This window comes from Oncorhynchus tshawytscha, linkage group LG01 (assembly GCF_018296145.1).
Source record: "Oncorhynchus tshawytscha isolate Ot180627B linkage group LG01, Otsh_v2.0, whole genome shotgun sequence".
Taxonomy (NCBI): Eukaryota; Metazoa; Chordata; class Actinopteri; order Salmoniformes; family Salmonidae; genus Oncorhynchus; species Oncorhynchus tshawytscha.
Genome location: NC_056429.1, coordinates 77,915,401 through 77,941,952, shown reverse-complemented (window position 1 = coordinate 77,941,952; position 26,552 = coordinate 77,915,401). Strand labels below are relative to the sequence as shown.

Genomic DNA, 26,552 nt, shown 5'->3' with positions numbered 1-26,552 from the left:
GCCTCATGGTAACATCCCTGAGCAGTTTCATTCCTGTCTTGCAGCACCGTGCAGAAGGACAACGGTATATTTTATGTGTCTGTGTGGTTTAATATATAATCCACAACATAATTATTAACTTGACCATGCTTAAAGAGATATTCAATGTCTGATTTGTTATTGTTACCCATCTACCAATCACTGCCCTTCTTTATGTGGCATTCAAAACCTCCCTGGTCTTTGTAGTTGAATCTGTGCTTGGAATTCAAATTCAATACTGTTTGATGTATGGGGGACAGAGGAAGGGTTAGTCATAAAAAAATAATGTCAACCCGTATTATTTCACAGAGTGAGTCCATGTAATTTATTATGTGATTTGTTAAGCAAATCCTGAACTAATTTAGGCTTGCCTAAACAAAGGGGCTGAAAACTTATGCAACGACTATATTTTAGTTATGCATTTTTTTGTGCATCTAAAAAAATGACAATTAAATCAATTTTAATCCCACTTTATAACACAATAAAATGTGAAGAAATTCAGTGCAAGGCACTCATATATTCCGATGTGTACCTTATTTTAAGTAACTTTTCCTCCTTGGTTCTGCAGATATCAGTGGCATATCATGTAATGCTCCCTATGACTATATTCCTCCTCAGTTCTCTCCCTATCTCAGCATATCCTGTTTTCCTCTCTTTGTGGCCAAACTTAGTGAATGAAGCTCTGATTCAAGCACACAGCTGCTCTTTAAAACCCTATCCCTCCATTATCCCATTTTTCTCCCTCTTCCTCTCTCTTTTTCTTCCTCTCTCTCGTCTATCATTTTCTCTGTCCTTGTATACTCTCACCTCTCTCTCTTCCCATTTCTCGGTTTTAGCAAAGCATCTGATTGGCTACCCAGTAGCAAGTGTTCCTAAACCACGCCTCATTTCTACCGCATGGGACGCCCCAGTTCAGAGTCAATTCACAGCTGTTACATTTGAAGATAGAAAGTCTACAAAAAGTTATCATCAAAAAAATATTTATAATCTGAGCTCTTAAATAAAGTGGTGCTAAGTAAGTAGCAATCTGTAATTTATTTTAAAAGAATTCGTAGTTTACAGAAAGGCTACACGATGGTTCTGAAGTCGGAAGACGGAGTGGGTAAGTAGCGACCGACCTAATTAGCCTAACGTTGTCTAGCTGAGGCTATTTGATGTAGGCCCTAGCTTTATAAACAGTTAATACTTGTAGGCTATTTCTCTTTCATCTAAATTCTTACTACATTGTTTCTGTTGGCTGTTAGTCAAATGTTTTAGCTGTACGTTTTCAAGTTGACTGGCTAAATTAATTTAATTTACCCAGTCTGCAGCGCAACAGGTCTGTAATCTGGTTTCCTAATTCTGCAGATTTCCAGACGACTTTAGAACAATAGGTTCATTTAGCTGACTGAATTGAGGCCATGCAGCTATGTGTGCGTTGTGTAACACTGAATTCATAATGAGTCTGTCTATAAATATGATGAAAGGGTCCATTGATTCAGTTAAAAGGATATGATATAAAGATGCTACATTCGCACGCACGTTGTTGGGATGCTCTTCTGTTAAAGTTTGTGTGGGGTGGTAGAAGTCAATTTAATCAATCAAATGTTTATTTGTATTGGTAAACAGTTGTCAACGTGTGTGTGAGTTGTGCACATTGCCACAGGTGGGTGGTTTGCTTTGTCCTGTATGTGTGCCTGGTTCAATATGTATTTTCCCAATTGACAGACAGACAGAATTTGAGAACTCCTGACATTTGTTTTGCCCAGTGAGTGTCCCAATCCAAAATGCCCCCCCTTAGCCCTACATCCTATGCCTGGTGTCAGAGACCCCAGCCACCCTAGTCAGAGACTGTTCTCTCTGCTACCGCACGGCAAGCGGTCCAAGAGGCTTCTAAACAGCTTCTACCCCCAAGACATAAGACTCCTGAACATCTAATCAAATGGCTACCCAGACTATTTGCATTGCCCCCCCCCCCTCCTCTTTTACACTGCTGCTACTCTCTGTTGTTATTATCGATGCATAGACACTTTAATAACTCTACCTACATTTACACATTACCACAACTAACCGGTGCCCCCGCACATTGACTCTACCGGTACCCCCCTGTATATATTCTCGCTATTGTTATTTTACTGCTGCTCTTTAAGAAATAAAAGTAACAGGTAATTATTCTTATTTAAAAAATGTAACTGCATTGTTGGTTAGGGGCTCATAAGTGAGCATTTCACTGTAAGGTGAAATGCTGTTGTGTTCAGTATAACTTTAGACCGTCCCCTCTGGGTGCGAACCAGGGACCCTCTGCACACATCAACAACAGTCACCCACGAAGCATCGTTACCCATCGCTCCACAAAAGCCGCGGCCCTTGCAGAGCAACGGGTCACGGCACATAGTCATGGCACATGTGTCTAATAACATTTGATTTGATTGGTATAAACAATATGGTGAAACTTCCACTTAACCTATCAGAGGGCAAGGTGGAGCTATTACCATATTGCTTACATCTGTCAAATCCTCTCAGACCTCCGCAAGTGCATAGGGTTTAGGGCTCAATTTGGGATTGGGCCCGTGTCTCTCTGGGTCTCCCTCCAGTCTGTCCTCTAAACCCTGACCCCGGGTCATACAGTCACAGAGAAGAGAGGGAAAGGAGAGATGATGGGTGAATCGAAGAGATGCTGATATCTCACACTCTGCACTCCTCTCGTGACTCTGGGAGATTCCTAATTGGGCAAAAGTCTGTCCTCTGCTCCTCCGTGACCCCGGAATCCGATAAGTGGTGAAGAGTGTCATTCTATAGTAGATAAACCCGAGGTGTATGCTTCCCTCCTCGATTGTCTACTCAGTGTTTTTTTTCTAGCTCGAAAAGAGTGATGGGTGTGGCAATGCGCATGGTTGTTGAAAGAATTTTTAGAGAACATTATTATTTTCCTCCCCAATTTTGTAGTATCCAATTTGACAGGCTTATCCCATCGCTGCAACTCCTGTACGGACTCGGGAGATGCGGAGGTCGAGAGCCTTGTGTCCTCTGAAACACAACCCAGATGAGATGCACTGCTTCTTGACACAATGCCTGCTTAACCCAGAAGCACCAATGTGTCAGAGGAAACACGGTGTCAGCGTGCATTGTGCCCAGCCTGCCACAGGAGTCGCTAGAGCGCAAAGGGACAAGAACATCCTTGCTGGCCAAACTCTCTCCTAACCCAGACGACTATTTTATTTATTATTTTACCTTTATATAACTATTTAAGAACAAATTCTTATTTTCAATGACGGCCTAGGAACAGTGGGAACTGCCTTGTTCAGGGGCAGAAAGACAGATTTTTACCATGTCAGCTCGGGGATTCGATCTTGAAACCTTTCGGTTACTAGTCCAACGCACTAACCACGAGGCTACCCACTGCCACATGGGTCTCCCAGCCATGGCCAGCTGTGACAGAGCCTGGACTCGAACCAGGATCTCTAGTGGCACAGACCACTGCACCACTCGGGAGGCTGAGAACATTTTAAATTATGCTGTTTTAAAGACGATTTCCTTCAATTGCCAATGCTAATGGTGTGTTCTTTTGCTCGATCTTAATAACAAGACCAATACTGTTTAAATTAATTGTTTTTGGTATTTTCAATTGCCCTGGCTGTCTAGCTTTTATTTTGGTGATTGTTAGTTCTCAAAGATTTTATTATACAAATAAATAGGTCCATTTATCTTTTCTGCATACATTTATATCTGCTTTTAGTCACTTTTAAGTTTACACTGAAAGTGTTTTTCTATCCCGAAAATGTATTAACCATTTTATTTTTTTAAACGCTTAGGCGGACTGCTCAAAGATTTCTTTGGCAGAAAAATCCCTGCCTACTTCAGCAGAGGATGCACAAGAGTATCCTCCCGGCAACTACCGCAGAAGTGTTTTAAATCCTCCACACCCCCTTTGAATCGGCTGTTGTTTTCTCGAAGGAGAAAAGCATGCACACATTTAATAATGATAACATACTTATCCTTTTATCTATAAAATGTCTTGCATGAGTTATATACAACAAGCAAAGTGATCATACTGTTTTTATGTGACTGCTATGGGAGTGATTTGCGTGTGATCAGGGGTGTATTCATTCCACCGATTCTCTTGAAAAAACGTTTCTTAAATGGAACGAAATGGGGATAAACATACCTGAATTTCTCCAATAGAAGCTCACTTGCGACTGTTGGACTAATGATTACTAGAGGTCGACCGATTTTATGATTTTTCAACCCCAATACTGATTCCGATTTATTGGAGGTACAAAAAAAGCCGATACCGATTAATCGGCCGATTAAAAAATAAATAATAATAGTTTACATTTATTTGTAATAATGACAATTACAACAATACTGAATGAACACTTATTTTAACTTAATATAATACATCAATAAAATCAATTTAGCCTCAAATAAATAATGAAACATGTTCAATTTGGTTTAAATAATGCAAAAACAAAGTGCCAGAGAATAAATTTTCATGCAATTTTGTGGAATAGAGGACCACTTGTTACAGGATGGTTCTGTTTTGAAGTCAGAGATTATGTTTAGAGCTGGAGGATATTGGTGTACAATCTGACAGTCATGAGCGAAGAGAGGAATCAGACACACACACATATATCTCATCTAGGCCTGTGTGTGGGTGTGTGTGTGTCCACAGGGTGGAGACTGTGTATAGGCCTAATATTTGGAGGGAAAGAGGGAGGAGTTGAGAGGGAGGGAGGGAGGGTTTCACGCCCTGTCCTGTCAGTGATCTTTCAACAAAAGGTAAGTGATTGAGCTGAACACTCCTCTTGCTCTCTCTCCCTCTCTCTGGTGTGGTGGAGCAGCCAACCTCGTGCCTTGTTCTTTGTCATCCTCCTTTCTCTTTGTGTTGGATTAGGAGCCTGTAGTGTGGTGGTGTGACAGACAGTCGGTGAGCCTGGCAGGTTAAGAGTTAAAGACAATCTGCCCGGCTGCTGAGGAGAGAGGGGGGCCGTGTTGGTTATTTTAGTATCGCACCACAGAATTGGAAGGCCAGACGGGTGCAGGAGGGCTCAGAGTGACTGGGACAGTCGGTTATACAGCTGGTACTGGACTGGACTGGGATACAATTGGGTTATACTGGGAAAGAACTAATAATACTTGTCTGCTGTACAGGGAGAGAAGTCTGCACTATATTATTGATAGAGTGCTGCTACTGTGTGACTGAATTAGACAAGGACTAAGACTGGACTATATTTAAACTGGACTAGGTTAGACTGGACTGGACTCAGGCATAACTCTTTAACTGCGAGACTCGCTAATACTGGTGAGCTTTACTGAGCTGGGCTGGACTGGCACAACGCTCTGCTACTGGAACTGCACGTCTACTGGAACAGTAGACCAGGCTAGAGAGTTGGGTCTGGATACTGGTAGACAGAATAAAGGGTTACTAGGAGACAGCTGCTTCTGGACCAGTGTTATACTGGAAACAGTGGGAGGACTGGGAGAGACAAACTCACTCAGGTAGGAAAACTATAGTATAAGCTGAGGAGAAAGTGTGTGCGTGTGGATCAGTTGGTAGAGAATGGTGCTTGCAATGTCCGGGTTGTTGGTTTCAATTCCCACTAGGGGACGGTATGGAGAGAGGGAAAAAAAGAAGTATGAAATGTATGCACTCACTACTGTAAGTCACTCTGGATAAGAGCATCTGTCAAATGTGTGTACTAGGTCTGTCCCCAACAACAACAACAAAAAAGTATTGGTCAACCAAGAGCTGTCTGTTCTTTCAACCAATCGATTGGTTGACATTATTTAAATGTGTATTTTTCCATATATAGACGCATCCTATGTGCTTTAATCAAATCAATTATATCCAGTGAGCTTGTCTGATGCTTTAAGCAAACTTTTTGATTAAATAATTAAGACACACAATTGACTAAAGGGGAGTCTGACCGCAATTGATTTGATGGTGCTGGACATAGGGATGAAACGGTTACTGGTTTCAAGATAAACCATGGTAAAATTTCTGAAGGTGAGTATTAGTTTCAAATTTTAATTATCATTAAAACTGTATTTGATTACAGCTGTTTGAAAAACTCACGGTAAATACTCTTCAGCATCAACCAAAGTTAGCAACAGTCTGACGCAGGTGCAGCATGCAACTTTGGGTTTGTTTTGTGTGAGAACATGGCGGAAGGCAGTGACAGTGCTCTGGAGATTTTTCAGCCTCCTAAGAGGACCAAATCTGAAGTGTGGTTGTATTTAGGGTTTTACAAGAGTACTGAGGAAAACTTAATTGAAGATGGTCACCCTGTCTGCAGAACATGCAACAAAAAATTTGCTGCGAAAGGGGGCAACACTTCACATCTCTTGAGTCATCTTCGTGACCACCACCCACTACTTTATAGCGAATGCAAGGTCAGTTGACTTTTAGCTCAATGCATGATGTGGGGACTTCGGAATGGGGGAAAATGTCATGGTTTGTCTGTCTAACTTGAAGCTTTTAGTGGTACCTACTCTTGTAAAAACACTACATGTTGTTCTGCTGCTGTATGCATTGTCTGCAGACTCTATTCTCCCACTGCACATCATAACACATCATGTAGTTTAGTCACACAACCAACATATTTTGTTAATTTAAAATCCGGCAGTCATCGTCTTGGTTGTAAAACTGTTCCAACAGGAGAAACACTATAGAGTCCTATACAAGACTCCTGTATTTATGTAAATTGTTGGGCTCATTGCAATTACTGTCACTGTCTTCTTAAGACTCATTTGTATTTATGTAAATTGTGCATGGGGTCATTGCATATACTCAAATGCAACACAGAATATAGATGTATGTTAATAATGTAACAACACCAATAATAATAATACATTTGCTATTCCTTTGTTCACAGAGTGGGCGTGCAGCAGGCAAACCCAGTGGTGCTACTGGTCCCTCATCTACAGTTGTGACACAGGCACTCAAGCATTTAACAGGCAGGCTGCTTATGCACACACATCAAAAAATGCTCGACCTCACTGCAGCCCTTTCATTTTACATTGCAAAGGACATGATGCCATTTCAAATTGTTGAGGCCTGGCTTTCTGAGGCTGATGAAGGTTGCCGTGCCTCACTACAAAGTTCCATCACTATTTTCCAAGACTGAAATCCCAAGCCTGTACAACCAGGCTAAAGCTGATGTTGGAAAAGGTTTCTCAAGGCACATGGTTTGCTGCAACTACTGACCTCTGGACCAATGAATGCAGGGGTGGTTAACCCTACATCAGCTTCACTATCCATTACCTCACCCCAGACTGGTAACTGGAATCAAACTGCCTGGAAATACAGTTCTTCTCAGAAGATCACTTGGCTCACAACATCAGAGTTTTTTGAGAATATGCTGGAAGAGTGGGGGATCAACAAGAAAGACCTGGTCTGCAAAACCACACACAACGCAACAAACATGATCAAGGCTTTTGAAGAGTTTCCAGATCTGTGGCTTGGGTGCTTTGGCCATAATTTGAACCTGGCCATCTCAAAGGCTCTGAAAATTCAGAGAGTTGACATAGCAGTCAAGGCCTGCTGTCATCTGGTCCAAGGCTTCTCAGAGCTGGGAGAGAAGGAGATAACTGAGAGAAAAGCAAGCTACCCTCAACATGCCACAGAAAGCTCTGATTCATGATGTGGTGACCCGATGGGGATCTACACTCAAGATGCTTGAGTGTTTCCTCAGCCAACAGCAGCCAGTGGCTGGAGAAAGAGGAACATGGCATGTGATGCCCAAGGATGCCAACATAAGTGTCATGGAGAAACTGTGCCCGCTCCTTGAACCTCTGAGCAAGTTTACAGATGCACTTGCCTCAGATCAAGCCATCAAGCCTGACTGGACCACATCACCCATGAAGTTCTGGTGGAAAAGGATACGGAGCCATCCCTGACCAAGGAGATGAAAAGGGTAATGAGAGAAGACCTTAACAACAGATCCACAGAGAAGGCAAAGAGAGTCATGCACATATGGCTTGTTTCATTGACCCATGCTTCAAAATGAGCTTTTTAGATGAGCCTGAGGCTGCAAAACTTGACACAGAGGTTGTCCAGGAGGTCTTGAAGCTGACAGCTGCACAAGGGAAGAACCACAATCCCCAGCAGCACCTCCAACACCCCCATAGCGGCATCGGAGGGGAAAGGCCTGGCTGGGTTGCTGAGAAAAATTACCTCAACAAGGCAGCAGAGAGGTGAAGAGGGTCAGATTCCAACCACCCCAGAAGACAGAGTGAAAGAAGAGATCAAGGTCTACCTGTCTCTGCCACCCATTCCAGCAGAAGAGGATCCACTGGTGTGGTGGAGGGGCCATGCATCTGAGCTGCCACACCTTGCCAGGGTTGCCAGGAAGCTTTTCTGCATCCCGGCAACCAGCGTGCCATCAGAGAGAGTGTTCAGTGCCAGCGGGCACATTGTCTCCCCTCGCAGATCACTACTTAAACCAGACAAAGAAAATATGCTGACATTTTTACATTTCAATCTCAAGTGAACAAAGATACATACATACAGGATGTTAGGCCAGCAGCACCTTATGTCTTTATGAAGGAGAGAACAGACAGACAGTGCTGTTCATTTGATTTGTTTACATATTTTGTGTTATTTTAAGGTCAACACCTGCACATTGGATTTGTTTATATATGCTTGTATTGTTCTTACATGCACATTGCTTTACTTGTGTTGCTTTTATATGCACATTTAATTTGCTTACTTAAGGTAGTATTCATTAAAACCTGCACTAGGGAAACTTTTACCTCTCATGGCCACATCTTTAATGTTATTATTTTAATGTTTATGCACACAAAGTGCATAGTGCTGCTAATTTGATTTGTTTGTTGGTTTTCAACATAAAACGTTGTGAAATTGTTTAATTGTGTGTATCAGTACTTGAACATTTACAGCACATTGTTAACAATACCGAGATAATACTGTGATTCATTATAATCGTGATCTGAAATTTTCATACCGTTTCGTCTCGAGCTGGATCTGGCTTAGACTTGCTGCACTGTGTTAAAAAAAACTCTCCTCCACGCTGCAGCGACCACCACAGGACATCAACAGTGTGTATCGCGCTGTCAGTGTTGCTGAAGCTGCAACATAATTACAGCCATTTCTGACTGAGAAATTTTGTTTCCGAAATCCCTAATTTGTTTAGGAAAAACATTCATTCAACCCTTGCTCTCTTTACGTGACACATGTATGCATCGCAATAGGGCCTGACCGATAGCATATAGCATATCCTAATCACACCAATAAATTGGTTATAACAAACTCTGAACACCGTGACAGCAAAATGGATGCAGAGCACGTGACAAACTCGAAACGGGAATGTTTACTGGTTGCTCAGGCAGTAAAGGGGAAGTCTGATATGTGGAATACATTTGACTAGTTGTGGAAAATACTGGAGATCAAGAAAAAGAAGGTAAGGAGCAAGTGCTGCATGCATATTATGTCTGCCAAACAGGTACTGTTTGTTTACAATATGTTTTCTGACCATTTGGAGCAATGTAAACCACACTAAATAGATGATAAGGGTACCAGATAGTCTGAAGCCTTTATTACAGCAAACACTAAAAACAGTCACATTCATTTGTGAATGCAATTTCCGAAATGTAATGGTTTAGGCCTATTTATTGTTTATGCAAATTATTCAATGTTCGCTTAGGTATTTTAAAACTAAAGTGCTTGATTGCATTTCAAATCATGAATGACTCCTATGCTGTGTGATGACCTGAACAAATAAATTATTGATTGATACGGTAGGGTAGCCTAGTGGTAGCCTAGAGCGTTGGACTAGTAACCGAAAGGTATCAAGTTCAAATCCCTGACCTAATGAGGTACAAATCTGTTGTGCTGCCAGTGAACACTGTTCCTAGGCTGTCATTGAAAATAAGAATTAGTTCATAACTGACTTGCCTAGTTAAAGTATTCAGACACCTTGACTTTTTCCACATTTGTTAGGTTACAACCTTATTCTAAAATTGATTTAAAAAAAAAAAATCCTCATCCATCTACACACAATACCACATAATGACAATGCAAAAACAGGTTTTTAGAATTTTTTGCTAATAAATAAAACACGTTTACATAAGTATTCAGACCCTTTACTCAGTACTGTGTTGAAGCACCTTTTTCGGCGATTACCACCTCGAGTCTTCTTTGGTATGACGCTACAAGCTTGGCAGACCTGTATTTGGGGAGTTTCTCCCATTCTTCTCTGCAGATCCTCAGGCTCGATGGGGAGCGTCGCTGCACAGCTATTTTCAGGTCTCCAGAGATGTTCGATCGGTTTCAAGTCCGGGCTCTGGCTCGGCTACTCAAGGACAGTGAGACTTGTCCCAAAGCCATTCATGCGTTGTATTGGCTGTGTGCTTAGGGTCGTTGTCCTGTTGGAAGGTGATCCTTCACCCCAGTCAGAGGTCCTGGTCAATCTGGAGCAGGTTTTCATCAGGGATCTCTCTGTACCTTGCTCCATTCATCCTTCCCTCGATCCTGACTAGTCTCCCAGTCCCTGCTTCTGAAAAACATCACCACAGCATGATGCTGCCATCAACATAGGAATGGTGCCAGGTTTCTTCCAGACGTGACGCTTGGCATTCAGGCCAAAGAGTTCAATTTAGATTTCATCAGATCAGATGATCGTGTTTCTCATGGTCTGAGAGTCTTTTAGGTGCCTTTTGGCAACTCCAAGCGGGCTGTCATGCTTTTGACTGAGGAGTGGCTTCCGTCTGGCCACTCTACCATAAAAGCCTGATTGATGGAGTGCTGCAGAGATGGTTGTCCTTCTGGAAGGTTCTCCACAGAGGAACTCTGGAGCTCTGTCAGTGACCATCGGGTTCTTGGTCACCTCCCTGACCAAGGCACTTCTCCCCCTGATTGCTCAGTTTGGCCAGGCGGTCAGCTCTAGGAAGAGTCTTGGTGGTTCCAAATATTTTCCATTTAAGGATGATGGAGGCCACTGTGTTCTTGGGGGCCTTCAATGCTGCAGAAATTGTTTGGTACCCTTCCTTATATCTGTGCCTCGACACAATCTTGTCTTGGCGCTCTATGGACAATTCCTTCAACCTCATTGCTTGGTGTTTGCTCTGACATGTACTGTCAACTGTGGGACCTTCTATAGACAGGTGTGTGTGTGCCTTTAAAAATCTTGTCCTATCAATTTAATTTACCACAGGTGGACTCTAACCTAGTTGTAGAAACATCTCAAGGATGATCAATGGAAACAGGATGCAGCTGACGTCAATTTCGAGTCTCATAGCAAAGGGTCTGAATACTTATGTAAATAAGGTATTACATGTTTTAATGTTATACATTTGCAAAAATTTTAAACTGTTTTCGCTTTGTCATTATCAAATTGTATTTGTCACATGCGCCAAATACCACCTTACAGTTTAATGCTTACTTACAACTCAAGAATGCAGTTTTAAGAAAGTGTTAAGTAAAAAATGTAAGTAACAAATAATTAAAGAGCAGCAGTTAAGTAACAATAGCGAGGCTATATACTGGGGGTACCTGTACGGCAAGAGGGTGGGGTGCAATGCAAATAGTCTGGGTAGCCATTTGATTAGCTGTTCTGGAGTCTTATGGTTTTGGGGGTAGAAGCTGTTAAGTCTTTTGGACCTAGACTTAGCGCTCCGGTACCGCTTGCCTTGCGGTAGCAGAGAGAACAGTCTATGACTAGGGTGGCTGGAGTCTTTTGACAATTTTTAGGGCCTTCCTCTGACACCGTCTGGTATAGAGGTCCTGGATGGCAGGAAGCTTGGTCCCGGTGATGTTCACAATACTTTATGAGGTATTGTGTGTATGTAACAGTATAATTTTAGACCGTCCCCTCGCCCATACCCGGGCGCGAACCAGGGACCCTCTGCACACATCAACAACAGTCACCCTCAAAGCATCGTTACCCATCGCTCCACAAAAGCCGCAGCCCTTGCAGAGCAAGGGGAACCACTACTTCAAGGTCTCAGAGCAAGTGATGTCACTGATTGAAACGCTATTTAGCGCGCACCACAGCTGACTAGCTAGCCGTTTCACATCCATTACATGTAGATTGATCTTAGAATAAGGCTGTAATGTAATAAAATGTGGAAAAAGTGAAGGGGTCTCTTCTGAATGCACTGTATACACACGTCTTAGTTGAGTACTAGGCCTACGTGTACAAAAGACACATCACAACAGTCTTCAATGGATAAAATTGAGAACTTTAGCAGGTAATTTCAATTTATTTTGTAGAAGACCTAAACTGTTGTTTAGTAGCCTAAATGACTTTGTGGATTTTTCTCGTGTGTGTGTAAGGACAGTAAACAGGCAGAGGCCAACAGTGTGTGTGTTTTGTTGTTGAAGGTGCAGCCACCACACATCCAGTGGCAGTAGAGCTATGACAGTGTGTTCTGTCACACACACTGACCTCTAAACTATACCACTGACCTGATTACTTCATAAGCTGATATGTAAATCCATTCTGTTCTCCTCCCCTGATGAAATTTGGGGCTCATGTAGTGGGTGTGCACGCACCAGGGAGATGTTATTCTCATGTCCATGTTTCAAAATGGGAACTGATATTTTGGTCTACAGCTTCAGCTTCTCTGTTTAGTTGGTCTACGTTGTGACGTGTGTCCTTTTTCCAGCTTTCTCTCTCGGCTGGATACGTGGTGTTCTGTCTTTCTCTTATTTTTGTAGTGCAGATATTGTTCAGGTGTGTGTCTGGGAGGGTTAGTTTGGTCTTGTGAGTGAGTACTTGGTGTGGCGTTTGAGTGCTTAATAATTGGCATGGGGGGGGGCTGGTTTTAAGGTGTATGTGGGGGTATGTCACCTCAACAGTTGGCTAGAAGGGGGTTGGAGTTTGGGGTGTAATTTGATGGATGTAGGCTCTGTGTTGCCATGGTGACCCAGAGCACTATTATCCTCACTTTCTACTTCACACACTTGCTCTCTCTCTCCCTCTCTCAGTGCCTCATGATCTGAGTCCCAAGGAGAAACAGGAGTTGGAGAGCATACGCCGCAGGAAACAAGAACTACTGCAGGACATACAGGTAACATACACTTCAGTAGCGGACCGCTGGAGCCTTCAAACCTTTATTGCCAAATGCAAAGCAGCTGATTCTGTTATTGAATGTCAATTTTCTCTCTCTGTGGTTTTAATCGGTTAAACCTGAAAGAGCATGTCCTAAGAATTAGGACCTCCTCCTCAATGCTGGGCCTGATTTCTACTTGCACGGTATGCCCTCTTCACTGGCCAATCATGAAAGTGGTAGAGAAGGAGAGGGGAAGGGAGAAGGAAAGGGGGGTACTGAAGGAACACATTTGTCCACTAGAGCGTTACATTCTAGATCAGGGGTTCCTAACTATTTTCCCCAGAGCCCCCTTATTCACTTTTGTAGTATTGTTTATTGAGAGAGTCTATATTAAATACAACACCAGCTTTATTTAATTTAATTTGAGGGACTGATGCATTTTTTCTTTTTTTTCTTAAGATAATTTTCTGCAATTCTACCTAGTTTTACAAGACTCATGATATCTTTTAGGCAGGCTATTTAATAATGGATAAGGAAAATAAAGTCTAGAACCGATTTCTCCAAATAAACATGCCCCATTCAAGAAATTTAGAACCAGGAACAGATATAGCCCTTGGTTCTCCCCAGACCTGACTGCTCTTAACCAACACAAAAACATCCTATGGCGTTCTGCATTAGCATCGAACAGCCCCCGTGATATGCAGCTGTTCAGGGAAGCTAGAAACCATTATACACAGGCAGTTAGAAAAGCCAAGGCTAGCTTTTTCAAGCAGAAATTTGCTTCCTGCAACACTAACTCAAAAAAGTTCTGGGACACTGTAAAGTCCATGGAGAATAAGAACACCTCCTCCCAGCTGCCCACTGCACTGAAGATAGGAAACACTGTCACCACTGATAAATCCACCATAATTGAGAATTTCAATAAGCATTTTTCTACGGCTGGCCATGCTTTCCACCTGGCTATTCCTACCCCGGTCAACAGCACTGCACCCCCAACAGCAACTCGCCCAAGCCTTCCCCATTTCTCCTTCTCCCAAATCCATTCAGCTGATGTTCTGAAAGAGCTGCAAAATCTGGACCCCTACAAATCAGCCGGGCTAGACAATCTGGACCCTTTCTTTCTAAAATTATCTGCCGAAATTGTTGCCACCCCTATTACTAGCCTGTTCAACCTCTCTTTCGTGTCGTCTGAGATTCCCAAAGATTGGAAAGCAGCTGCGGTCATCCCCCTCTTCAAAGGGGGACACTCTTGACCCAAACTGCTACAGACCTATATCTATCCTACCGTGCCTTTCTAAGGTCTTCGAAAGCCAAGTCAACAAACAGATTACCGACCATTTCGAATCTCACCATACCTTCTCTGCTATGCAATCTGGTTTCAGAGCTGGTCATGGGTGCACCTCAGCCACGCTCAAGGTCCTAAACGATATCTTAACCGCCATCGATAAGAAACATTACTGTGCAGCCATATTCATTGATCTGGCCAAGGCTTTCGACTCTGTCAATCACCACATCCTCATCGGCAGACTCGACAGCCTTGGTTTCTCAAATGATTGCCTCGCCTGGTTCACCAACTACTTCTCTGATAGAGTTCAGTGTGTCAAATCGGAGGGTCTGCTGTCCGGACCTCTGGCAGTCTCTATGGGGGTGCCACAGGGTTCAATTCTTGGACCGACTCTCTTCTCTGTATACATCAATGAGGTCGCTCTTGCTGCTGGTGAGTCTCTGATCCACCTCTACGCAGACGACACCATTCTGTATACTTCCAGCCCTTCTTTGGACACTGTGTTAACAACCGTCCAGGCAAGCTTCAATGCCATACAACTCTCCTTCCGTGGCCTCCAATTGCTCTTAAATACAAGTAAAACTAAATGCATGCTCTTCAACCGATCGCTACCTGCACCTACCCGCCTGTCCAACATCACTACTCTGGACGGCTCTGACTTAGAATACGTGGACAACTACAAATACTTATGTGTCTGGTTAGACTGTAAACTCTCCTTCCAGACCCATATCAAACAACTCCAATCCAAAGTTAAATCTAGAATTGGCTTCCTATTTCGCAACAAAGCATCCTTCACTCATGCTGCCAAACATACCCTTGTAAAACTGACCATCCTACCAATCCTCGACTTTGACGATGTCATTTACAAAATAGCCTCCAATACCCTACTCAACAAATTGGATGCAGTCTATCACAGTGCAATCCGTTTTGTCACCAAAGCCCCATATATTACCCACCATTGCGACCTGTACGCTCTCGTTGGCTGGCCCTCGCTTCATACTCGTCGCCAAACCCACTGGCTCCATGGCATCTACAAGACCCTGCTAGGTAAAGTCCCCCCTTATCTCAGCTCGCTGGTCACCATAGCATCTCCCACCTGTAGCACACGCTCCAGCAGGTATATCTCTCTAGTCACCCCCAAAACCAATTCTTTCTTTGGCCGCCTCACCTTCCAGTTCTCTGCTGCCAATGACTGGAACAAACTACAAACATCTCTGAAACTGGAAACACTTATCTCCCTCACTAGCTTTAAGCACCAACTGTCAGAGCAGCTCACAGATTACTGCACCTGTACATAGCCCACCTATAATTTAGCCCAAACAACTACCTCTTTCCCAACTGTATTTAATTTTAATTGATTTATTTATTTTGCTCCTTTGCACCCCATTATTTTTATTTCTACTTTGCACATTCTTCCATTGCAAAACTACCATTCCAGTGTTTTACTTGCTATATTGTATTTACTTTGCCACCATGGCCTTTTTTGCCTTTACCTCCCTTCTCACCTCATTTGCTCACATTGTATATAGACTTGTTTATACTGTATTATTGACTTTATGTTTGTTTTACTCCATGTGTAACTCTGTGTCGTTGTATCTGTCGAACTGCTTTGCTTTATCTTGGCCAGGTCGCAATTGTAAATGAGAACTTGTTCTCAACTTGCCTACCTGGTTAAATAAAGGTAAAATAAAATAAAATGTTATTCCATAACCAAATATATTTTATTATGATAATTTATATGAACCCTCAATTTAATTTAAAAAAACAAGGTATACATCTGAATACCTACAGTGCCTTCAGGAAGTATTCATACCCCTTGACTTCCACATTTTGTGTTACAGCCTGAATTCAAAATGGATTACATCTATTTTCTCATACATTACCCCATAATGACAAAAACACAATACCCCATAATGACAAAGTGAAAACATGTTTTTAAGAAATGTTTGCTAATTTTTGAAAATGAAATACAGAAATAACACATTCACATAAGTATTCACACCCCTGAGTCAATACATGTTAGAATCACCTTTGGCAGCGATTACAGCTGTGAGTCTTTCTGTTCTGAGTAAGTCTCTCAGAGCTTTGCACACCTGTATTGTACAGTATTTGCACATTTATTATTTTTTTAAACTCTTTAAGCTCTGTCAAGTTGGTTGTTGATCATTGCTAGACAGCCATTTTCAAGTCTTGCCATAGATTTTTTCTGACCTGATTTTAAGTCAAAACTGTGACTAGGCCAATCTGTAACATTTATATCGTCTTGATAAGCAACTCCAGTGTACACGAAGTGTACAAAACATTAGGAACACCTGCTCTTTCCATGACTTAAATCCTTCCAATTCAATTCTGGACCTTGAAGCCAGTTCCACCGCTTTTAAAAATTGTTCCCCTCTAATCACAGACTGATTTAGACGTGGGACACCAGGTGGGTGCAATTTAAATATCAGCTAGAACAGAAAACCAGCAGGTGCCGGACCTCGTAGGGTGAGCGTTGAATACCCTGACAGACTGACCAGGTGTATCCAGGTGAAAGCTATGATCCCTTATTGATGTCATCTGTTAAATCCACTTCAATCAATGTAGATGACGTGGAGGAGAGAGATTTAAATAAGGAATTTTTTATCCTTGAGACATGGATTGTGTGTGCCATTCAGAGGGTGAATGGGCAAGACAAAAGATTTAAGTGCCCTTGAACGGGGTATGGTGGTAGGTGCCTGGCACACTGGTTTCAGGGTGCCTGGCACACTGGTTTCAGGGTGCCTGGCACACTGGTTTCAGGGTGCCTGGCACACTGGTTTCAGGGTGCCTGGCACACTGGTTTCAGGGTGCCAGGCACACTGGTTTCAGGGTGCCAGGCACACTGGTTTCAGGGTGCCAGGCAAACTGGTTTCAGGGTGCCAGGCAAACTGGTTTCAGGGTGCCAGGCAAACTGGTTTCAGGGTGCTAAGAACTGCAACGCTGCTGGGTTTTTCACGCTCAACAGTTTCCCGTATGTATCAAGAATGGTCCACCACCCAAAGGACATCCATCCAACTTGACACAACTGTGGGAAGCATTGAAGTCAACATGGGCCAGCATCCCTGTGGACGCTTTCGACACCTTGTAGAGTCTATGCCCCAATGAATTGAGGTTGTTCTGAGGGCAAAAGAGGGTGCAACTCAATATAAGTAAGAGGATCCTAATGTTTTGTACACTCAGTGTATATTTGGCCTCGCATTTTAGGTTATTATCCTGCTGACAGGTGAATTTGTCTCTGTCTGTTGGAAAACAGACCTGAACCAGGTTTTCCTCTAGGACTTTGCTTGTGCTTTGCTCTATTCCTGGACCTGTACAAATCAGCTGGGCTAGACAATCTGGACCCTCTCTTTCTAAAATGATCCACCACCATTGTTGCAACCCCTATTACCAGTCTGTTCAACCTCTTTCGTATCGTCCGAGATCCCTAAAGATTTGAAAGCTGCCACGGTCATGCCACTCTTCAAAGGGGGTGACACTCTCTAGACCCAAACTGTTATAGACCTGTATCCATCCTGCCCTGCCTTTCTAAAGTCTTCGATAGCCAAGTTAACAAACAGATCACTGACCATTTCGAATCCCACCGTACCTTCTCCGGTTTCCGAGCTGGTCACGGGTACACCTCAGCCACGCTCAAGGTACTAAACGATATCATAACCGCCATCGATAAAAGACAGTACTGTGCAGCCGTCTTCATCGACCTGGCCAAGGCTTTCGACTCTGTCAATCACCGTATTCTTATCGGCAGACTCAACAGCCTTGGTTTCTCAAATGACCTCCTCGCCTGGTTCACCAACTACTTCTCAGACAAAGTTCAGTGTGTCAAATTGGAGGGCCTGTTGTCCGAACCTGTGGCAGTCTCTATGGGGTACCACAGGGTTTAATTCTCGGGCCGACTTTTTTCTCTGCATACATCAATGATGTCGCTCTTGCTGTGGGTGATTCCCTGATCCACCTCTACGCAGACGACACCACATCTGGTCCTTCTTTGGACACTGTGTTAACAAACCTCCAAACGAGCTTCAATGCCATACAACACTCCTCCGTGGCCTCCAACTGCTCTTAAACGCTAGTAAAACTAAACGCATGCTTTTCAACCGATCGCTACCCGCCCGACTAGCATCACTACTCTGGACGGTTCTGACTTAGAATATGTGGACAACTACAAATACCTAGGTGTCTGGCTAGACTGTAAACTCTCCTTCCAGACTCATATTAAACATCTCCAATTCAAAATTAAATCTAGAATCGGCTTCCTATTTCGCAACAAAGCCACCTTCACTCACGCTGCCGAACATACCCTCGTAAAACTGACTATCCTACCAATCTTCGACTTCGGCGATGTCATTTACAAAATAGCTTCCAATACTCTACTCAGCAAACTGGATGCACTCCACCACTGCGACCTGTATGCTGTTGTCGATTGGCCCTCACTACATATTCGTCACCTGACCACTGGTTCCAGGTCATCTATAAGTCTTTGCTAGGTAAAGGTCCGCCTTATCTCAGCTCACTGGTCATGTGCTCCAGCAGGTATATCTCACAGGTCATCCCCAAAGCCAACACCTCTTTGGCCGCCTTCCCTTCCAGTTCTCTGCTACCAATGACTGGAACGAATTGCAAAAATCGCTGAAGTTGGAGACTTATATCTCCCTCACTAACTTTAAGCATCAGCTATCTGAGCAACTTACCGATCGCTGCAGCTGTGCACAGCCCATCTATAAATAGCCCATCCAATCTACCTACCTCATCCCAATATTGTTTTATTTTACTTTTTTGCACACCAGTATTTCTACTTGCACATCATCATCTGCACTCCAGTGTTAATCTATCACTCCAGTGTTAATTTGCTAAATTGTAATTTACTTCGCTACTATGGTCTATTTATTGCCTTACCTCCTCATGCCATTTGCACACACTGTAAATAGACTTTTTCTATTGTTATTGACTGAACGTTTGTTTATTCCATGTGTAACTCTGTTGTTGTTTGTGTTGCAGTGCTTTGCTTTATCTTGGCCAGGTCGCAGTTGTAAATGAGAACTTGTTCTCAACTGGTCTACTGGTCTAACTTACAGTAACGTACTTTCCACTAGCCAGAGATGGGCAAAGATCCTTCAAAGTAACTTGTTACAAATACAAAATACCTTGAAGGCCAATGTATCCTTAATTTCAACCAAATTCTCAGTAAAGGTTGTACTTGCTATGATGTGTTTTCTTATCAACCTTAGTATAATGCACTGACTAAGTCGCTCTGGACAAGAGCACTTGCTAAATGACCGAAATGTAAAAATGAACTTGCAAAGCACACAGCTGGGTATTATTCTGAGTTCAACCCTTAAACTACTTGTATTTTGATCAAATTAAGGCCTAGTTCAGGGGCTGATACCCAAGCATGTTCTTTGCAAGTGTTCATTTTTACATTTTGGTAAGTTAGCAGACACACTTATCCACAGCGACACTGTCAGTGCAAGAGCATAGCACAGTCATGGCAAGTATAAAGGTCATGTTGCCGTTACCGACAATGTTGTTATAGTTAAGCGGGCTTTTTGCAAGTTCATTTTTGTATTAGGAAATGCATGCATGCATTATTAAACTGTTACAAAATGGGCTACATGAATTGTAGTTTATGCCAGTGAAATACAAATGACAAAATAGGTATTGAAATACCTACTGTACTGTACTGTACTGTATATCAAATACATGGAGCAGAAATACTGCCTGTCGTTGATACTAGCTCCCTGCACTGTAAATCTGCAACAGTTTACTTACCACTGTTTCCAGTAATGCACTGTAGATTCTAGAAATGCAGCATGTTGCTGTAGACAGGTGTTCCAGTAATATGCTGTGCATTGGTGTTTCAGTAGATTTGATGTGATAATGATAAATGGAACGGTAGCCAATAGGTTACTGTAAATTACTGGCAGCACAGAAGTCGCAGGTAGCAGAGCGGTTAGGGCTTTGCGCCAGTAATCAAAAGGTTACTGGTTTGAATCCCTAAGCCGACTAGGTGAAAAATCTGCTGACGTGCCCTTGAGCAAGGCACTTAACCGTAATTGCTCCTGTAAATCGCTCTAGATAAGAGTGTCTGCTAAATGACTCATTTTTATTTTTAAAAGCCAGTAAATTACTGGCAAAACAAACTACTAAAAAAAGTAATTTAGTAGGCGCTCTTATCCTGTGGGTGTGTGCAAACATTAATATTAGTATTGTGCTAAAGTTGTCTATTGGTAAAGGATGGTAGGACCCCAGGGGGGCTGATGGAGTGGTAATGAAGTGTAATGTCCCTGTTACCGAGACTGGCGACGTGTCAAACTGGTAACCCAAACACAGATGCAGGATACATCAGAGTCAGCAGACTCTCTCATGCATATTGTCCTCCGATGATTATCCCTCTAATCTGTTAGAAACTGGTCTGTAACCCCCTCTCTGGGTGCGTCCAAATGGCACCCTATTCCCTATGAAGTCCACTGGTAGTGGTCAAAAGTAATTGACTATGTAGGGAGTAGGAAGCCATTTGGACGCAACGTCTGTCTCTTCATCTCACCCTATAATAATAAATGATTATTATTTTAGGAATAAGGCCTGTTTTTCTTTTGAAGCCAGGAGGCTAGTATCAGCTACATTTATGCCCTTACTAGACTATGGGGATATTTTATATATGAATGCTTCTGCTCAGTGTTTGAGATCAATTGACACCTTTTACCATGCAGCTTTGAGATTTATTTTAAACTGCAAAACTCTTACGCACCACTGCACTTTGTATACCAGGGTAGGCTGGCCTTCTCTAGTCACTCGTAGGCTCAGTCACTGGTATACTTTTATTTACAAAGCCATTATGGGTTTACTACCATTTTTTTATTTGTGCATTTGTATTGTTCAGAAATGTGGAGGGTACTCTCTTCGTTCGTAGGACTTTATCCTGCTAACTGTTCCAAATGTCTGAACTGTATTTGGTAAAAGGGCTTTTATATACTCTGCGCCATCGTCTTGGAACACCTTACAAAATACTTTTAAACTGGAAGAACTTGTCCCGATTGGTGTTTTTAAATCATTGATGAAGGATTTTGAGTTTGATTCCCTGACCTGTCAATGTTTTTAATTTGCTGTTATATGATTTTGTTATACTCTTGTGAATTCTCTTTTTTTTTACTAGATTACCTATAGTTTTTCATGTTGTCTGTCTTTAATTGTGTAATGACTTGGTACGGCCTATCTTGGCCAGGATGCTCTTGAAAATATATTTCAAATCTCAATGAGCCCTTCCTGGTTAAATAAAGGTTAAATCTTTTTTTTGATTCTCAAAGCGCTATGTGTCTCATCTCACTCTCTTATTCCTTCATCCTCCCTCTCTGTTGCTCTCTCCATCTTATTTATCCCTCTCAAATTTCTCTATCCCCCTCTCTCTCAACATTGTTTTGTGAATGTATTCAATATCCCCCCCTCTTTCTCTTTGTTTCATCTCTCTGTTTTTGTGTCTTTGATCTCAGTGGCTCTGATTAGCCAGCCAGGGGCTTAGATCTTGACCTGCCCCTTAACCTGACCCTGAAAGGGACTGTGTTTGTGTGTGTGAGAGGTGGGACCAAGTCACTATTATCCGAGTCTCAAGTAATACAGGTCAAGACTCGAGTTAAGTCCAAGGTATTTTAGGAGCAAGTCGAGTCACAAGTTTTCAAGTCAAGTAAAAAAATTGAATCTATACATGCAACTACAAATCTTTGTGTATATATTGAGGCAGCCCTTTTCATTTATCTACAACACAGTTTGATTAGACTATGTAATTATAAAATAGGAACCTTGTAGCAGTCATAAGAGCATGAAATCAGCAGAAGGCAGGTTGACGTGCTCAGTGTAGATTTTTTTACAGGTCTTGGTGATCAATGGTGAAAGCACCATATCATACAAAATGTTCAAGTAAATGTACCAAATATACACAGGCAACAGCCCAAAAGAAATAGCCTCTGTACCAGGCTTAACCTGTCATATCTGAATGGACACAGGTAGAGGGCAAGACTGTACAGCCTCCCCTTGAGAAACCAAATGGAAACGGTCTAAAAGGAGCTCAAACAGGTAGACCTAAAAGCACTTGGCCCCCAGGACCATACAATTACCCAATTGGCAATAAACTGGTTCTACAATGTAAAAGGCATTTTGCACATCCATTGTTACATTGGTACATTCGTCTTAATCAGACTTAATGATTGTTAATATTTAAACACCATGCATACATGGAACAATCATTTTCTCTTATTGAACGTTTTGACCCCAAAGCGTGGAGCGCAGGCCATGTAGCATATTTCTGTTACACTGAGCACCATGTTCACTCCTATTACCCACAACCATAATGGCAGAGACATAGGGCTGTATCACAACCAGCAGTGATTGGGAGTCCCATAGGGTGGCGCACAATTGGCCCAGCGTCGTCTGGGTTTGGCCGGTGTAGGCCGTCATTGTAAATAAGAATTGTTCTTAACTGATTTGCCTTGTTAAATCATATCTTAAAAAATAGGACACAGAACTCTGACATAACACAGGAAATATGAATTAAATAAACAGAACTTCTCCCTCATTAGTCTTGCGAAAGTTCATGTGCACTATAAACATTGGGCCCACTCAGAGCAGTGTACGAAATGGTTGGCTAAATGAAAATGTATTATAGGCCTATCAAACAGAAATGACTGTTGAAATGAACAGTATAGGGATGGAATGATGAAACGCTAGCTATTATTATTGTTGTATTGGATTTCATATAGATTTACCACACAGGTCTATGTATTTACATGTGTGAAAGCAACAGCAAACATTTCAACAAGGAAAAAAAGCCCTCCATAGGCAGGAGTTTGTAGAGCGCAAGTGAAGAGCTTCGCATATGATGTGTCTTCGCCACAGTAATAATTCATTTTAACAGCAAATCCCAAATACAAGCTTCATAACTAAATGATACATTTCAAGCAATTTTTACATACCAAAAGATCAGTCGGCCTATGTTAGTAATTGTTGCTGGTAAGCTAGCAAAGGAAACAGTTAATATTCTTGATTTTATTTAACTAGGCAAGTCAGTTAAGAACAAATTCTTATTTACAATGACGGCCTACCAGAAGGCAAAAGGGATTGAAAATTAAAAATAAATACAAATATAGGGCAAAACACATCACGACGAAAGACAACACTACATAATGAGAGACCTAAGACAACAACATTAGCATGGCAGCAACACATGAAAACACAGCATGGTAGCAACACAACATGACAACATGATAGCAACGCAACATGGCTGCAGCACAACATGGTATAAAATAGGAACCTTGTAGCAGTCATAAGAGCATGAAATCAGCAGACGGCAGGTTGATCCTCAACACAGGGGCCCCTCAGGGGTGCGTGCTCAGTCCCCTCTGTTCACCCATGACTGCACGGCCAGGCACAACTCCAACACAATCATTTAAGACCATTTAAAGGGCACGACAACACCTATTCCCCCTCCGGAGACTGAAAATATTTGGCATGGGTCCTCAGATCCTCAAAAGGTTCTATAGCTGCATCATCGACAGCATCCTGACAGGTTGCATCATTGCCTGGTATGGCAACTGCTCGGCCTCTGACCGCAAGGCACTACAGAGGGTAGTGCGAACGGCCCAGTACATCACTGGGGCCAAGCTTCCGGCCATCCAGGACCTCTATACTAGGCGGTGTCGGAGGAAGGCCCTAAATATTGTCGTTGACTCCAGCCACTCTAGTCATAGACTGGTTTCTCTGCTACCGCATGGAAACGGTACTGGAATGCCAAGTCTAGGTCCAAAAGGCTTTTAAACCGCTTCTACCCCCAAGTCATAAGACTCCTGAACATCTAATCAAATGGCTACCCAGACACTTTGCATTGCCCCCCTCCCCACCCCCCATTATTTTTACACCGCTGCTACTATCTGTTATCATCTATGCATAGTCACTTTAATAACTCTACCTACATGTACATATTACCCCGTACCGGTACCCCCCTGTATTTAGTCTCGCTATTGTTATTTTACTGCTGCTCTTTAATGACTTGTTGCTTTAGTTTCTTATTCTTATCTGTATTTTTTTTAAACTGCATTGTTGGTTAGGGGCTCGTAAGTAATACAATTTGATTAGAGTCCCATTGCTTTAGGACTTGGTCTGGTGGTTTAAGCATGTCCCTGTTTAGGTCACCGAATAGGACAAATTCAGACTTGGTGTAAAGGGCCAGGAGAGAGCTTAGGGCATTTAGGGTACAGGCCGGTGCTGATGGTGGCCGATAACACCCAGTATCAGTCAACAAAGTTTAATGTGTAAAACCAGCAAATCAAATTGTTTGGGGACAGACTTGGTGGAGACAACCGAGCACTGAAGGTGATCCTTGTTAAAGATTGCCACTCCATCACCTTTGGAAGATCTGTCTTGCCGAAAAAGATTATAACGAGAAAGGTTAACATTGCTCAAAACTCTCTTTCTTAACCATGTCTCTGTAATGACCAACACATCTGGATTGGAGCTGAGAACCCACACTTTCAATTGATCCATTTTATGTAATAAGATTATAGTGTTAACGTGCAGAAAATCCAGGCTTTTACAAGACCAGAAATAATTGAAGCAGATATCAGAGCACAAATCAGAATTGGGGCTAGCAACAGCAGATGGCCAGGGTGTTCATGCACATTTCCAGATATACAGTGGGGCAAAAAAGTATTTAGTCAGCCACCAATTGTGCAAGTTCTCACACTTAAAAAGATGAGAGAGGCCTGTAATTTTCATCATAGGTACACTTCAACTATGACAGACAAAATGAGAGAAAAAAAATCCAGAAAATCACATTGTAGGATTTTTTATGAATTTATTTGCAAATGATGGTGGAAAATAAGTATTTGGTCACCTACAAACAAGCAAGATTTCTGTTTCTCACAGACCTGTAACTTCTTCTTTGAGAGGCTCCTCTGTCCTCCACTCGTTACCTGTATTAATGGCACCTGTTTGAACTTGTTATCAGTATAAAAGACACCTGTCCACAACCTCAAACAGTCACACTCCAAACTCCACTATGGCCAAGACCAAAGAGCTGTCAAAGGACACCAGAAACAAAATTGTAGACCTGCACCAGGCTGGGAAGACTGAATCTGCAATAGGTAAGCAGCTTGGTATGAAGAAATCAACTGTGGGAGCAATTATTAGGAAATGGAAGACATACAAGACCACTGATAATCTCCCTCGATCTGGGGCTCCACGCAAGATCTCACCCCATGGGGTCAAAATGATCACAAGAACGGTGAGCAAAAATCCCAGAACCACACGGGCGGACCTAGTGAATGACCTACAGAGAGCTGGCACCAAAGTAAAAAAGCCTACCATCAGTAACACACTACGCCGCCAGGGACTCAAATCCTGCAGTGCCAGACGTATCCCCCTGCTTAAGCCAGTACATGTCCAGGCCCGTCTGAAGTTTGCTAAAGAGCATTTGGATGATCCAGAAGAAGATTGGGAGAATGTCATATGGTCAGATGAAACCAAAATATTACTTTTTGGTAAAAACGCAACTCGTCGTGTTTGGAGGACAAAGGATGCTGAGTTGCATCCAAAGAACACCATACCTACTGTGAAGCGTGGGGGTGGAAACATAATGCTTTGGGGCTGTTTTTCTGCAAAGGGACCAGGACGACTGATCCGTGTAAAGGAAAGAATGAATGGGGCCATGTATCGTGAGATTTTGAGTGAAAACCTCCTTCCATCAGCAAGGGCATTGAAGATGAAACGTGGCTGGGTCTTTCAGCATGACAATGATCCCAAACGGACTGCCCGGGCAACGAAGGAGTAGCTTCGTAAGAAGCATTTCAAGGTCCTGGAGTGGCCTAGCCAGTCTCCAGATCTCAACCCCATAGAAAATCTTTGGAGGGAGTTGAAAGTCTGTGTTGCCCAGCAACAGCCCCAAAACATCACTGCTCTAGAGGAGATCTGCATGGAGGAATGGGCCAAAATACCAGCAACAGTGTGTGAAAACCTTGTGAAGACTTACACAAAACGTTTGACCTCTGTCATTGTCAACAAAGGGTATATAACAAAGTATTGAGATACTTTGTTATTGACCAAATACTTATTTTCCACCATAATTTGCAAATACATTCATTAAAAATCCCACAATGTGATTTTCTGGATTTTCTTTCTAATTTTGTCTGTCATAGTTGAAGTGTACCTATGATGAAAATTACAGGCTTCTCTCATCTTTTTAAGTGGGAGAACT

The 26,552-nt window shown here is 42.5% G+C and overlaps 1 protein-coding gene across 2 annotated transcripts in view; it reads left to right on the top strand.

Annotated features, from left to right (window-relative positions):
* The first annotated feature begins 895 nt into the window (after nt 1–895).
* Nucleotides 896–26,552, top strand: part of LOC112257405 (cytohesin-1-like) — a 39,529-nt gene continuing 13,872 nt past the window's right edge. Inside the window, exons 1-2 of one of the 2 annotated variants that reach the window (XM_042325884.1) lie at nt 896–1,120; nt 12,947–13,029. In XM_042325884.1, coding sequence (XP_042181818.1) covers nt 1,093–1,120; nt 12,947–13,029 — 111 coding nt within the window. In that variant the 5' untranslated portion in view covers nt 896–1,092. Of the gene's footprint in view, nt 1,121–4,807; nt 5,497–12,946; nt 13,030–26,552 lie in introns of those variants that run through there. The other variant, XM_042325885.1, reaches the window with a different exon arrangement.